Below are 14,938 nucleotides of genomic sequence, written 5' to 3'. Positions count from 1 at the left end.
ATATAGATGCAGATGTAGAGAACGGATTCGAGGACACGGGGTGGGGGGTGAAGGGGAAGCTGGGACGAAGTGAGAAAGTAGCACTGACATGCACGCTACCAAATGTAAAATAGCTAGCTAGTGGAAAGCTGCTGCATAACACAGGGAGATCAACTGGATGATGGGTGATGACTTAGAGGGCTGGGATAGGGAGGACAGGAAGGAGTTGTGGGAGGGAGGGGATACGGGGATATATGTATAAATACAGCTGATTCACTTTGGTGTACAGCAGAAACTGGCACAACTGTGTAAAGCAATTATACTTCAATAAAGAGCTTAAAAAAAAATAGAAATACTGATGTGCCTGGGTCCCAACCCCAGAGATTCTGATTTAAGGTGAAACCTGGGCATGAGAACCTCTAAATGCTCCACAGGTGATTCTAATGTGTAGCCAAGATTAAGAACCACAAACATGGGCTCTTCCAATCTATTTGTTTTCACTTAAAGAAATGATTTTCAACTCTGGCTACACTTCAGAATTATCTGGGGAGCTTTAAAAATGTATCAGTATCTAGACCCAGCTCTTAGAGATCTTGATTTAATTGGTAACGTTTTAGAGTTTCACAGTTGATTGTAATGTGCAGACAGGACTGAGAACATTCATTTGAAGCACTCAGTTTAAATGATAATGTATTAACTATTTTTTTTTCAAATAAATGTAAAATGAAGAGAGAATTCAGTGCTTACAGAATCCAAACCTTCTAGTTAGATGAAATATAAACTAACTTATTTTCAATGGCTTGTTATAATTTCACAATAAATTTTGCTTGGACTTGGCTACAATTTCCATTTTTTCAAACCTCATTTTGCATCCAAACAAAAAAATCAGCTGACGACCACTGCAAATGGATAACCATTTATGAAATAAGCGTTTTTGAGATGTTTAAAATATAATATGAAATAAACTGATTACAACCACAATAGCAATTATATATCTTAGGAGTCAGTAAGGTCCTCAGGAAAGAGAGGTACAGAAATGACATGTCTAAAATTTATTTCTAGGTCAAAGTAAAGTATCAGGATTCAACCCTATTACTCAAGTCTAAATAAAACACATCAAGCAGAACATTTAAGCACTTTATACTTAACTTGTCACTATAGCATTATTTCATAAGTGTGCAAAGTGAAAAAAATTTTTTCAAAAAATAAAAATGTTTCCAAACGACCTTTTATAAAATGGAAAATTGGCTTACCTCTTCCCTATGATTCTTAATTGGCATACAAAGAATACTTTGTGTCTTGTAGCCTGTAATTTGGTCAACTTCTGCATTGAACCGAGGATCCTAGTAAGGAAGAAGAAATTCAATTTAGTGACTGACCTGTTCAAAGACTGATTTGATTTTTCTGGTTTATAGGATTAGAGAAATCTAACCTTTGACTCACCTTGTTGCTCTGAATGACAATTTTATCATTGTAAGAGGCATCAAAGCATATAAGTATACATCATCTTGGACAAAGATAAATTTAAGGGTTTTTTAGCAGCTAGTATTAATGAAAAAATACAGATGGAAACAAATGTGAAGAAATAAAGGAAATTCAAAATATTAACCAATTTAGACAGCCTCACTTAAACTCGGGGGAAAGTGGCAACTCTCCCCCTCTGTAATACAGTTTGCCTATTCCCATCTCACTGATTCTTCTGAAAAAGAAACGCATCTTTGGTCTGAAAGTTTTCCTATAAAACCCATCACCTCCAAAATGACCATTCCAGTACTGACTTGACTTCCCTCATAATGACTGTTTATATATTTCCTCACTGTTCTGTATTTCTATCTCAGATGTGCATAAGAATTAAAATCTTACCTTTTTTGTATCTAATAAAACTGCATGGCCTTCATCTATAATCAATTTCTCAATCTTTTGAATCTCTCTCCCCTTTTACAAAATACATCCTTGCACATTCAATAATCACAAAGGACTTCTGAAAAGTGTAAAATTTCTAAATGTGGCTTAAAGAAAGAAAGATACAGGCTATTTTCCATTAAACCAGATTGAGAAGATTAAAGGTAGGCTGTAAACTCTACGAGGGGCTTTTTCTGGTTCATCACTGTATTCCCAATATTAGCACAGGAACTCAGAAACATTTGTTCAATAAATGAAGGAAATCATGATATCATTAACAAATGATATCATAGTTATCCAATGTGATTTTTAGCTTACTATAGTTTAAAGGAAATCTTATAGGTAGGAGGAAAAATATACTTGAGGAAATGGACAGACACCAGTATATGAGCTACAATTAGAATGGAAGCAAACATACCAGAACATAAACATCTGAATGCATATTGTTCCCTTCAAAGCAACTGCCTTGGGAACTTACATGCTCAACCTAATAATAGCATTATTGTTCTAAAAACTCTGCTTTTGGAATTCCCTTCAGAGAATATGGAATAGTCACACTGGAAAAATCCTCATCTTTGAAGGTCATTTCTGTTTGTTTTTTTTTTTTAATTAGTCTAAAGTCACGCAAAGCCAAAGCTGTGAATGAAGTAAATGATTACACTAGATTCCATCAACTAGGGTCAGAAATGAGGCCAATTTTCCCCTGAGAGGACCAAACTTTGGCAGTAAAGAAAATTTCAGAAGAAAAGTTATAAAATGGTGGAAAATCAATATGAATATTTTATATTATAAATAAACACTATTGCATTTTTAACTTTTCTGCAAAAGTGCTCACAGTTACATTGAAAGACAGAGAAAACCTTGGCTGAATGTTTCCAAAAAGCAGTTCTTAAATAACATACTATATTGCTAGGTATCTAAAGAGAGCAGACAGGATACTGACATGGATGAAGTAAAAGAAGTTAAAAATTATGAATTTATATAGTGAATTATTCTACAAGCTAATAATCAAAATATGAATAGTAATGCAGCCTCAGCAATTATTTTGTTAATGAATATCTGAATTACAAGACCAATTTATAAAAAAGAGGATTCAACCCAACTATCTAAGCAAAGCAAGAGTCTGAAATTAGAAGGACTTTCACAGAATTTTTTTGTGCATACTGGAAGTTTAAAATAAACAGCAGCCCTGGATTTCACTCTTTATTGAAGGAGGTAGGAGGAATGTATGCTTCAAAATCACTTTAAGCAAATTTTAGCATCTCAAAGAATTCTCCTTTAACAATGCACCCACTGCAGGGGCTGTAAACACGTAGAGAACTTCTAAGCCCCATCGAAAGAAAAATAGAGCACAACTATTATTGTGATTATTTCTTTCACTGTTTATGAGAACATGACAGTGTAAAAAAAACACAAAGCTTAGATACGCATCTCTCATAATAAAATAACTAGTACCAGACTTGCCCTCCAGCTGAAAAATATAAGATTAGACCACATACATGCAATAACTAAAACACACACAGTGAAGAGGGGAATACACACGACTGACTTGCATTAATCTGGTTCTCCCTGGGGGCACTTTTCCCCCAGGAGGAGAAGACAATTGGTATCCAGAGTAATAGTTCCAAATGGAACTGAATTCAGGGCTTCTAAAGTGGCTGGAATGTGCAAGGCAAAGTACCTGATAAGAGAGGCAGTGTTGTGGGTGGGGGTAGGGAGTGTAAAGGAGTGGCAGAAGACTGAGTGGCTAGTCACTTCAGACATGTATTTGGCAAGACTCTAAGAGAAGTAGCAAAAATTACCTGTTGAAGCCTGAAAGCAAGTGGTGATACCAATTATAACAATGTTTGAAGACACTGGGGTCCCACCCACCAGAGGAGATACCTTACTAGGCACCTCAGGCATTCAGTTGAGACACAGAAGGGCCACTCCTTGGAAGTAAGGACCATACCCTAGATTCAGACAACATTTCCTAAGACTAAATTTAAAACTAAAGTAGATCCATCCTAACAAATAATAATACCAAACCTGACAAGACGGAAAGCCTCTTCCAATAACTCCACTGCCTACAAGAACAAAGGTCAGTCCTGTTTTAAAGGAAGTTGATATAATCCAAATGCCCCACAACAAAACATTCACAATATCCAACCTACAATAAAAAAATTTTTAAAAAATCACAACATGTGTGAAGAAATAGGAAATTGAAACCCACAGTAAAGAAAAAAAGCAGTCAATAGAAAATGACCTCAAGATGATTCAGAGGTTGGAATTAACAAACAGGGACTTTAAAGCAGCTATTATAAGTGTGTTTAAGGACTGAATAGAAAATATGGTAATAATGAACAGATGGACATCTCTGTAGAAAGAAAGAAGTATTTTAAAAAAGCCAAATGGAAATTCTAGAACTGAAAAATACAAAAGTTCACTGATGGATTTAACAACAGACTGGAAACAACAGAAGGGTCAGTGAACCTGAAGATAGATCAACAGAAAATATCTAGTCAAAAGGACTGAGAGGACAAAAAAAAAATCTATAAAAAAGTTAACAGAGCCTCAGTGTTCTCTGAGTCCAACATCAAATGGTCTAACATATATACAATTGGAGTTCAAAGAGAAGTGAATGGGGCAGAAAAAATATTTAAACACATGACCAAAAATTTCCCAACATTAGTGAAAACCTTAAACATACACACATAGTGTGAAAATGACATATATTGTGAAACTCATAAGGTGAAAAATGAAGGCTGGCTGACTTCTCATAAGAAAAATTAAAACCAGAAAAACGTGGGAGAACATTTTAAGTGTTGAAAGGAAACTACTATTAACTAAGAATTGTCCAGGCAGTGAAAATATCTTTTAGGATTACAGTCAAAATAAAGGCATTTTCAGATAAACGAAATCAGAGAATTGGTCACCACCACACGGGTACTAAAGAAGAGTTAATGAAAGCTCTTCAGCTTGAAGAGAAAGATAAGAGATTCTACAGAGAGGAGTAAAGAGCTTGGAACATGGCTTGAGCACATGCACACATATATAAAGAATAAGGAAATGAATCCAGAAAGATATTGCTAGGATTTATGTTAAGGAGTTTTATAGTGTTTTCTGTTTTCCTCTAGGAGTTTTATAGTGTCTGGTCTTACATTTAGGTCTTTAATCCATTTTGAGTTTATTTTTGTGTATGGTGTTAGAGAATGTTCTAATTTCATTCTTTTACATGTGGCTGTTCAGTTTTCCCAGCGCCATTTACTGAAGAGACTGTCTTTTATCCATTGTATATTCTTGCCCCATTTGTCAGAGATTTGGGTTATGACGGCATCTGTGTGCTGGGATGGTGATGCACTGCCCCTCCTCCCACTCGAGAGGGCATGGAAGTTTTGTGTCCCCCACCTCGTTCCTTGCCCTATGCATCGCTTCTGTTTGGCTATTTCTGAATTGTATCCTTTATAATAAAACTGTAGTGTTAATTATAGTGCTTTCTGAGTTCTGAGTCATTTTAAGAAATCATTAAATCTGAGCAGGGGACTCCTGAATCTGTAGCTAGCCAGACATGGATGTGGGGATCCTATTTATGGCTGGCATCTGAAGCGGGGACAATACTGTGGCACTGAGTCCTTAACCTGTGGGGTCTGCACTAACTCCAGGTAGCTAGTGTCTGAATTGAGCTGCAATGTAGCTCAAAGCTGGTGCAGGAGAAGTGAAGAACTGACTGTTGTTTGTAAAACCAAACAAGGTCTCAAGGTCAACATCTGTGGTATTCCTGCCAAAAGTGCCTAACTTGTATCTATTCAAGGAAAACATTCTACAAGATAACTGCCCTGTATTCTTCCAAAATACATGTTAAGAAAGATAAACCCTGAGAAACTATTCCAGATTTAATGGAGACTAAAGAGATAGAACAAGTATATGCAATATGCAATCCTGAATTAGAGCCTTGATCAGAGGGAAAAAACAACTATAAAGGACATCATGGAACAACTGACCAAATTTGACTATAGAATGTCAGATAAGAGTACTGTATCATAAAATTTCCAGATTTTGATTAATGTATCACAATTGTGTAAGAGAATATTCTTGTTAGAAAATATATACTCATAAAAAAGTCTCCAAATGGTTCAGAAAAAAATAATATGCATATATTACTTACATGCATTATACATAAAAAAAGAAAATAATAAAGCAAATGGCACAAAATATAAACAATTGGAGAATCTGCGTAAAGGGTATACACAAGTTTGTGATGCTGGTCTTGCAACCTTTCTGTAAGCTTGAAATAATATAAAAATAAAAGATAAAAGAAAACGAAAACGGAAATAACACAGTAGACTTGCCAAATTATATGTCGGTTTTCTTCCGCAAAGTGGAATACCTAAAGATTATTAGAACATTGAACAAAGATAGAGCAGTTCCCGAACTGTGTTTCCTGGAGTACAATTATGCCATGACAAATTTATCAAATTTATCAAAATTAATAATTTTGATAAATTAAAGACTTATCAAAATTAAAACAGTTGCTGTTGTTCTTTCTTTCCTCTGAAAATTCATTTTAGAAATAATTTCATTCATTAGAAATTCACTTGAGTAGCAAGTGAGACCTGTAGGATGAGAGCTGGTGAAGATTTGTTTATCTGGAGAAGGACTGAAAAGGGAGGAATAAAGTAGGGGTAGGTGAAGGCCACATGAGTGGCAATGTGACCGTTCTCTAAGACCTTCCAAGTTTCCTCCCTAGAAATCATGGTATCCATGGAGAGGCTGTCTCCAGGAAACAAGAGAAGAGTACAAGTTTCGCATTCCAGTTGACTTAGGAAAAAGGGTTGTTTAGACAATGTAAATCCTTTGACATAGGAAATCTTGGGGAGGCTTATGGCTTCCACAGGACATGGAACCAGGGGTTCAAAGCAATTTGTGATGGTTAATTTTCTGTGTCACCTTGACTAGGCGAAGGGATACCCAAGTGGCTGATAAAATGTAATTTCTAGGTGTGTCTATGAGGACGTCTCCAGAAGAGATGAACATTTGAATCAGGAGAATGAGTAAAGAAGATCTTCATCAACACAGTGGGCATCACCCAATCCCTTGAGTACCTGAACAGAACAAAAAGGGAGAGGGAGGACGAGTTTGCTTTCGGAGCTAAGACATCCATCTTCTCTTGCCCTCCTGCTGTCCATCAGAGCTCTTGGAACTAAAGCTTTTGGACTCAAACCAGAGTTACACAATTGACCCCTCCCTGATTCTTAGGCCTTCAGTTGATTATACCATCAATTTATCTGGTTCTCCAGATTGTGCAGATGGTGGGCAGATTGTGGAACTTCTAGGCCTCCATATCCAAGTGAGCTAATCCCTACAATAAATCACTTATTTATCTCTGGATATCCTACTGGTTCTGTTTCTCTGAAGAACACTGACTAATACACAATTCAATCTCGATATTGGATGATATCTAGTTTTCACATATGAGGATAATGCCAACATATTTATATAGTTGTTCTGATTATTATGTGTTAATATCTTATTATTAATAAATACTGTGCCACATTCAAGAAATCTGCACGAATGATGGGGCTGATGAAGGAGGAGATGATGTGTGACTGAACACCATTGGTATTTGTGGTCTAATTGAAACTCACTGGTCTAAATTGTGGACCTTGTCTTCTATGTTAAACATATGAATGTGTTATTTTATTAACAACAAAATAGTTGAATCCCTAAATTTATATCATTCTGTTGCAAAGTTTTAAAAAGCGAATCAAAAGCTGACCATTTCTTACAATTAATCTATCTAGGAGACTATTTTTTTACTCTTAGCTTCAATCTGAGCACTACTTTGTTTCACGGCCACTTCTTGGTTTTCTACTGCTACATTATTAATTTTTAAGTGTTCTGTGGTCTCATAAGCTGAAGAAATGTGTCATTTTCACAGACACGTATTTAAAGAAGTAGGACTCAGAAAACAAAGAACGTACTTTCATATTCTGACTATTTTCATAAACGGCTATGAGACAGTATTTTGACTATTCAAATTATGAGTGGGCTAAGTGATGAATTACCCACTAGCCAACTGATTTCCACTGTTAATACCAATGTAAATTATGGCCCAGATCAATCCCACAACTTCTAATGAAATTCCTGGGATGGGAATAACTTCTGCAAGGCCTCTATAAACACAGATCAAGGGTGTCAAGGGTGAAGCAGCAACATGAGAAATCCACAGACTAAGAGGCTTCAGTCTGGGGTCACTGCAAATCAAGGATACTGAGCCTATTTTAGATGGCAGTACAAGAATTAAATCATTACTAACTGCAAAACAAAGATTACACCATCACAACTCTAAAGATGGTAAACAGATTAAATAACGTGCATATAAGTGAAGAAATTCTCAGGGCTGGAGAAATTTAGGACCATGCAAACAGATGAAGGCTTTCTCAGCAAAGCTGTAGCATATTTATGGTCCTACTGTACTTGGGACTATAGTGCCATTGAAAAGCGGAAACCCAGCTGTCACCTAAGACAGGACGGGAATTCTGCAAATTTGGCAGCCATCCTTCAGCTGTGTCCTTAATACCCCTCTTGGAGTCTGCTATGCTGTGACATTACTTACAGAGCTCAAAGAGGTCATGGAGATAGCTCCGTGAAGAATCAAAATTGAAAAGACTGCTGGTATAGAGTGGATTCTGAAAGCTATCTCAGGATTTAGCCAATCTGAACTATCACATCTTTCCCCAGATACCTGCCCTCAGGATTTCTCACCAGTTACTATTACTTATTCACCCAACTTCAAAACCTGAGTCTTCTCCAACTCCTCTTTTCTCCTCACTTCCATCTCCTGTTAGCTGCCAAGTCTAGCAGATTCAGCTTCTTCATCTTTAATCCAGTCCCTCCTTTTGGTCTCAAAGGCCAGTGCTCTGGTTCAGGTGCTTACTCCCTCAGACTATTTAACCTGTCCTCCCAGTTTCCAGTATTTTTCCCTCTAATTCATTTTATGGCCACCATAATATTCATCTTTCTTAAGCATAGTCTGAATCATGCCAGTCCCCCTTTCAAACCATCTTTAATTAGTCCTCATGGCTCTGAATCAAATAAATACTCCTCAGCTTGGCATTTAAGACCCCAGTAATCTCCAGTAGCTCCTCAACGTCTATACTATCACCCACACATTTCCTTACAAGCACCCCATGGTCCAACTTCCTGTTTCTTCCTCAAACTTCTTTTTGCAACTGGATCTCAATATGCACACGACTCAATCTACTGAAATCTTATCCATCTTCCAGGGTCCATATCAATCATTGCTTCCTCAAAGAAACCTCTCTCCATCTCCCCAATTATATGTGATCTCCTGCTTCCCTGAACCTAACACATTTTCCCTGGATCAATTATGACCTGCTATCTAGTCTACTTATTTATCTCATCTACTATAATTTTCTCCCAATCAATATTTATTAACACTTGTCTATGTTCCAGGCACTGTATTAGGCATCAGGAGTACAGGAGTGAATAAAACATCTATGACCCCTCAAATGACACAGAGGAGCCTCAAGCTGGTATTATTATGGAATCTTCAAAGTGTACCACATGATAAGTAACTAGCATAATTGTTCTAGCATGATGCCAGAACATAATTCATAAACATACTAAGTGTCATTCAATTAAGATGATTTGTTTAAAACCTCTAATTCAATTAATAAAAGAATCATTTTAAATGGGAAATTTGAAAAATCATACAGTGTAAACTTTAAGTCCATAATAAAGATCTGTTCATAATGGAAGCAAAAGTGGAAGAAATATCAAATCTTTCCATTGAAATATTGTAGGGCAAATATGTCCATTTTCTAGAGCTATCCACACATTTATTTGTTTAATGAAATGGAAGAGTGGAAAGAAAGAAACTCAGACTTTGGTGTCAAAGGGACTTCAAATGAATGAATATGATGAATTGAATGAATGAATTTAAAAAGACTATGGGTTTGGTTTTCTGACACTTTTTGGACCTATCATTTTAGAATCTTAGTAAAGTCCCCAGAAGTTCATGTGGAGATAACATAGATAGGGGATATGTATAGTGATCAGGTAAAAAGATGAAAGAATACAACTGTGAGATGAGCTATGTTAAATTATCATTAAGCAGGAAAACAAGACAATATTTCCCTCAGGCCTCTATCCTTGATTCAGCCCCCAGTGAAGAAACTCTGGCATTTAAAAGATGGGGAGGTCCTTACCATACAGTCCCATTTTTAACAAGTATGCACATTTTTACATCTCAGTTTCAAATATCCCCACAATTCACAGTAGTTGTCCAAGGCCCCACCCACGCTCCACCTCCCACCCCGCCTCTGTTTCTTATTTACCTCATATGCATCTTTGATGTTCAAGGGCTCACCAAGAGCAGCCACATGTCCCACGATGCCTTTGTTCCACTCTAAGCGGATACAGTTATTTGAAGCTTCTTCCAGTGTTGAACCTTCTGCAACATCAAAGAGGCGGCTGATAAGAAACTTGTCGTTGGAGCTGTCCTCACAGACAAGGAACAGGGAATAGCGGTCAGCGGAGATGAGTCCATGGATGTGCAAGAAAATTTTGTGACATAAGGCTGTGACATCCAAGTGACTAGAAATATCTTTCACTAATTCCAAGAGTCTTGAGCACTGGTCCCCTTCATCATTATCAAACCTTGGGGGGGTTAGAGGCATCTGTTCCTTCTTTTCTGAGTCAGAGAGGAAGCTCACAGTTCCCTCAGAATCCTTGATGACAATGGGTCTAAGAGGCCGATCAAATTCGGAGGCGGAGATTTTCCTGGTTGGTGTTCCAGGGACGCTGCTCTCTGCACGGGGACTCTGCTGCGAGGGGCAAGAGCAAGCTTCCATGTGGCCTCTGACGCCTTCCTTGCACACAGGGATGGTGTGAACTCTCTCAGCAAACCATGCATTGACCATTTCTCTGCAGAAAAGAACATGTAGACACAGTAAATGTTGGAGGAATACCCCTTCTTAAATATTGCTACCCCCGAAAGCTTCTAAAAGTCCGCTCATGGTAAACTGATGTGGTAATGATTGATTTGTCATAGAAAATAAAAACAAGATGGTTTATTTAAGACAGTTTTATTTTGAAAAACTCTAGAGGACAATTGCTTCAGTGAACATTTTAATAAAGCCTGACTCCTATAACGTGTATTTTCAGATATCTGATTTATAACACATTGTCAAGTCTGCTCCTCTCAAATCAGTTTGTGTTAAAGTAAAAGACACTAAATTTGACAAGAGTCTTAGGAAAATATAAATATGGAAATTTATCTGCTATTTAAAACATACAACTTTTTCTGAAGTTAAATATTTAAAAATTTTTAAAAATTTATATAAAATTGGCTAGCTACTATGCTTAATTGTAGATAGTTGTTTTAATCTATATCGCTACATATAGATTAGATTTAGAAAGGGAAATGGAAAATATAAACCATTTGATCTGGTATGTGGTAGAAAGATTATAGATTTCCATTAAAATCATCCTAATAAGATTTGTTCAATTAATGGTAAAGATGATCTCTTCTTCTAGAGTATCTGCTCCTTGTATAAAGGAGAAAACAAAAAAGGTAGGTAATAACATATAGAAAATTCAGTCCAAGAAAACTTAAGTTATTTATGTTATTAATGTGCCATCCCATGAAAAGAACCCATTTGGGCTAAAGCCTTCACAGTGGGTGATTTTTTAAAACAAATATGCCAGAGATCATACACATCCAAATGATTGTTGTTCAGGTCAAACAATTCCTCTTGGGAAGCTGCATTCTCATGCCAACGGATGGTGCCATTACTTTAGACATTTTTGGAACTCTTCTTTTGAAACTAACTTCTAAAAATTTTCAAGAGCCACATAAGAATATTAGTTTTTTAAATTAATTTTTTTTGGAGTACAGTTGATTTACAATGTTGTGGGAGTTTCCGCTGTACAGCAAAGTGAATCAGTTATACATATATCCACTCTTTTTTTGATTCTTTTCCCATGTAAGCCATTACAGAGTATTGAGTAGAAAGAATATTTGTTTTATCTTAAAGTTAGATCTTGTTTTTCACTAAGCCTTCCTCTCAAAACAAGCAAGTAAAACCACAAAAACCTAGAGTAAAAGCTAACTTAATGTATATCTTATGCATTAGACTTGACTTTTTCTGAAACTCAAATTCACTTTCAAGAGACAGAAACTTGCTACCACTGAGGATACTTAAAAGAACTGCCCTATAAAAGCAATGCAATCTCCACTTGACAATGACTTACTGATTATTTTTACCAAGGAGCCAGGATAAAAAAGTTTGACAGTGTATCATTTTGGAGAGTGCAGGGAAACAGGCACTCTCTAATCCTTCTGAATGCAATAGAAATTGTTAACACCTCTTCAGAGGGCAAGTAGGCAATAGCTAACAAGTTTTAAAATGCATTTATCCTTTGTTCCACAGATTTTATGCATGTGGGAAAAGAAGTACCAGGGTATTTATTTACTGTGGTACTTTTTGTTATAGCGAAGATAAGAAGCAACCTAATACCACAAACAGAAGCCTGGCAAAAACACATCATGGCGGACTTCCTAGGTGGCGCAGTGGTTAAGAATCCGCCTGACAATGCAGAGGTCACGGGTTCGATCCCAGCTCCAGGAAGATCCCACATGCCACGGAGCAACTAAGCCCCTGTGCCAAAAAAAAAAAAAAAAAAACACATCATGGCACATTTATAAAGGGAACACTAGGCAGACATTTAAAAATGGTCATAGGTACTGATGTGAATAGTTATCACAATTTATTAAGTGAAAAAAGAAGATCCAGAAGGGAGAAAGAAGAGTTAGCCTTTTTTCTGAGTCTCTACTAATTCTTTCACTTATAGAATGTTCCCTTAATTATTTTATTTTGAACAGCAACTATTGTTTGGTAAATACTGTACTACCCTGAAATGACACCAGTCTAGAATGAAATGGGTCAAAAAAAAGATAACACAGATATGATCAGGATTACCCCATAATTCCAAGTGTTAGATACAGGTATAAATTTTAAAGTTCTCTTTAAAAAGCAATGTAGGGACCTCCCCCGTGGTCCAGCGGTTAAGACTGCATGCCCTCAAGTGCAGGGGGCACAGGTTTGATCCCTGATTGGGGAACTAAGATCCTGCATGTGACGCAGCATGGGCCAAAATAGTAATAATAATAATAATAATAATTAGTTTTTAAAAAAGCAATGTAGGGCTTCCTGGTGGTGCAGTGGTTAAGAATCCGCCCGCCATTGCACAGCGAAAGAAACCATAAACAGGACTAGAAGACAACCCTCAGAATGGGAGAAAATATTTGCCTATGAAGCAACGGACAAAGGATTAATCTTCAAAATATACAAGCAGCTCATGCAGCTTAATACCAAAAAAGCAAATAACCCAATCCACAAATGGGCAGAAGACCTAAATAGATATTTCTCCAAAGAAGACCTGCAGATGGCCAACAAACACATGAAAAGATGCTCAACATCACTACTCATTAGAGAAATGCAAGTCAAAGCCACAATGAGGTATCACCTCACACCAATCAGAATGGCCATCATCAAAACAACTAAAAACAATAAATGCTGGAGAGGGTGTGGAGAAAAGGGAACTCTCCTGCACTGCTGGTGGGAATGTAAGTTGGGGTACAGCCACTATGGAAAACAGTTTGGAGGTTCCTTAAAAAACTAAAAATGGAACTAACATATGACCCAGCAATTCCAATACTAGGCATATACCCAAAGCAAACCATAATCCCAAAAGAAACATGTACCATAATGTTCATTGCAGCACTGCTTACAACAGCCAGGACGTGGAAGCAACCTAAATGCCCATCAACAGATGAATAAAGAAGTTGTGGCACATATATACAATGGAATATTACTCAGCCATAAAAAAGAATGAAATTGAGTTATTTGTAATGAGGTGGATAGACCCAGAGTCGGTCATGCAGAGCGAAGTAAGCCAGAAAGAGAAAAACAAATACTGTATGCTAACTCATACGTATGGAATCTAAAAAAGAAAAAAAAGGTACTGATGAACCCAGTGACAGGGCAAGAATAAAGATGCAGATGTAGAGAATGGACTTGAGCACACAGGGTTGGGGGAGGGGGAAGGAATGGGGAAGCTGGGACGAAGTGAGAGAGTAGCTTTGACATATATACACAACCAAATGTAAAATATATAGCTCATGAGAAGTTCCTGCATAACGTAAGGAGACAAACTTGATGATGGGTGATGACTTAGAGGGCCGGGATAGGGAGGGTTGGAGGGAGTCACGGGAGGGTGTGGATATGTGTATAAATACAGCTGATTCATTTTGGTGTACCTTAAAAATTGGCACAGCACTGTAAAGCAATTATATTCCAAAAAAGAGCTTAAATTTAAAAAAATGACACAAAGATAACTAAAAAATTAAAAAAAAAAAAAAAAAAAGAATCCGCCTGCTAGTGCAGGGAACACAGATGGGTTCAATTCCTGGTCTGGGAAGATCCCACATGCCATGGAGCAACTAAGCCTGTGCACCACAACTACTGAAGCCCATGCACCTAGAGCCCATGCTCTGCCACAAGAGAAGCCACTGTACTGAAAAGCCCAAGCACCACAACGAAGAGTAGCCTCTGCTTTCCGCAACTAGAGAAAGCCCGCACGTAGCAATGAAGACCTAACGCAGCCAATAAATAAATAAATAAATAAATAAATAAATAAAATTATTTTTAGAAAAGCAATGTAGTAAGTATACTGTACAGATCCCCGGTGTATACCTACAGCACAGAATCTTTTAAAATATAATTGCCTAATGTTTTATAAATTCATGACAAGGCTTGGGACAAAATTTCCAGCGATGAGAACATACGCTGATAATAAAATAATGCTGTATCTCAAAAACTTCGACAGAAATGAGGGGGACATACTTTGGGAAATGCTTGCATTACCTCCAGAATCACAGCAGTAGTGCCAAAGACACTGATGTCAGACATGTATGTGAAAAATGCACAGGAAGCATTTGAATAAGCTGTTTCATAAAATGTAAGACAGAAAAAAGCAATACATTTAACTT

The 14,938-nt window shown here is 37.0% G+C and overlaps 1 protein-coding gene across 3 annotated transcripts in view; it reads right to left on the bottom strand.

Annotated features, from left to right (window-relative positions):
* Window positions 1–10,809, bottom strand: part of LOC130834747 (cGMP-specific 3',5'-cyclic phosphodiesterase) — a 112,471-nt gene extending 101,662 nt beyond the window's left edge. For 2 of the 3 annotated variants that reach the window (XR_009048750.1, XM_057705469.1), the window contains exons 1-2: window positions 10,221–10,806; window positions 1,233–1,322 (exon numbers count right to left, since the gene is read on the bottom strand). Coding sequence is in view for 2 of the 3 variants with exons in the window: in XM_057705469.1 (XP_057561452.1) it covers window positions 1,233–1,322; window positions 10,221–10,805 (675 nt within the window). In the remaining variant the exon portion in view is untranslated. Of the gene's footprint in view, window positions 1–1,232; window positions 1,323–10,220 lie in introns of all 3 variants that reach the window. The other variant, XM_057705470.1, reaches the window with a different exon arrangement.
* Window positions 10,810–14,938: the final 4,129 nt, after the last annotated feature.

This window comes from Hippopotamus amphibius, chromosome 13 (assembly GCF_030028045.1).
Source record: "Hippopotamus amphibius kiboko isolate mHipAmp2 chromosome 13, mHipAmp2.hap2, whole genome shotgun sequence".
Lineage (NCBI taxonomy): Eukaryota > Metazoa > Chordata > Mammalia > Artiodactyla > Hippopotamidae > Hippopotamus > Hippopotamus amphibius.
The sequence above is the reverse complement of the archived record's forward strand: the minus strand, read 5'-3'. Positions and strand labels throughout refer to the sequence as shown.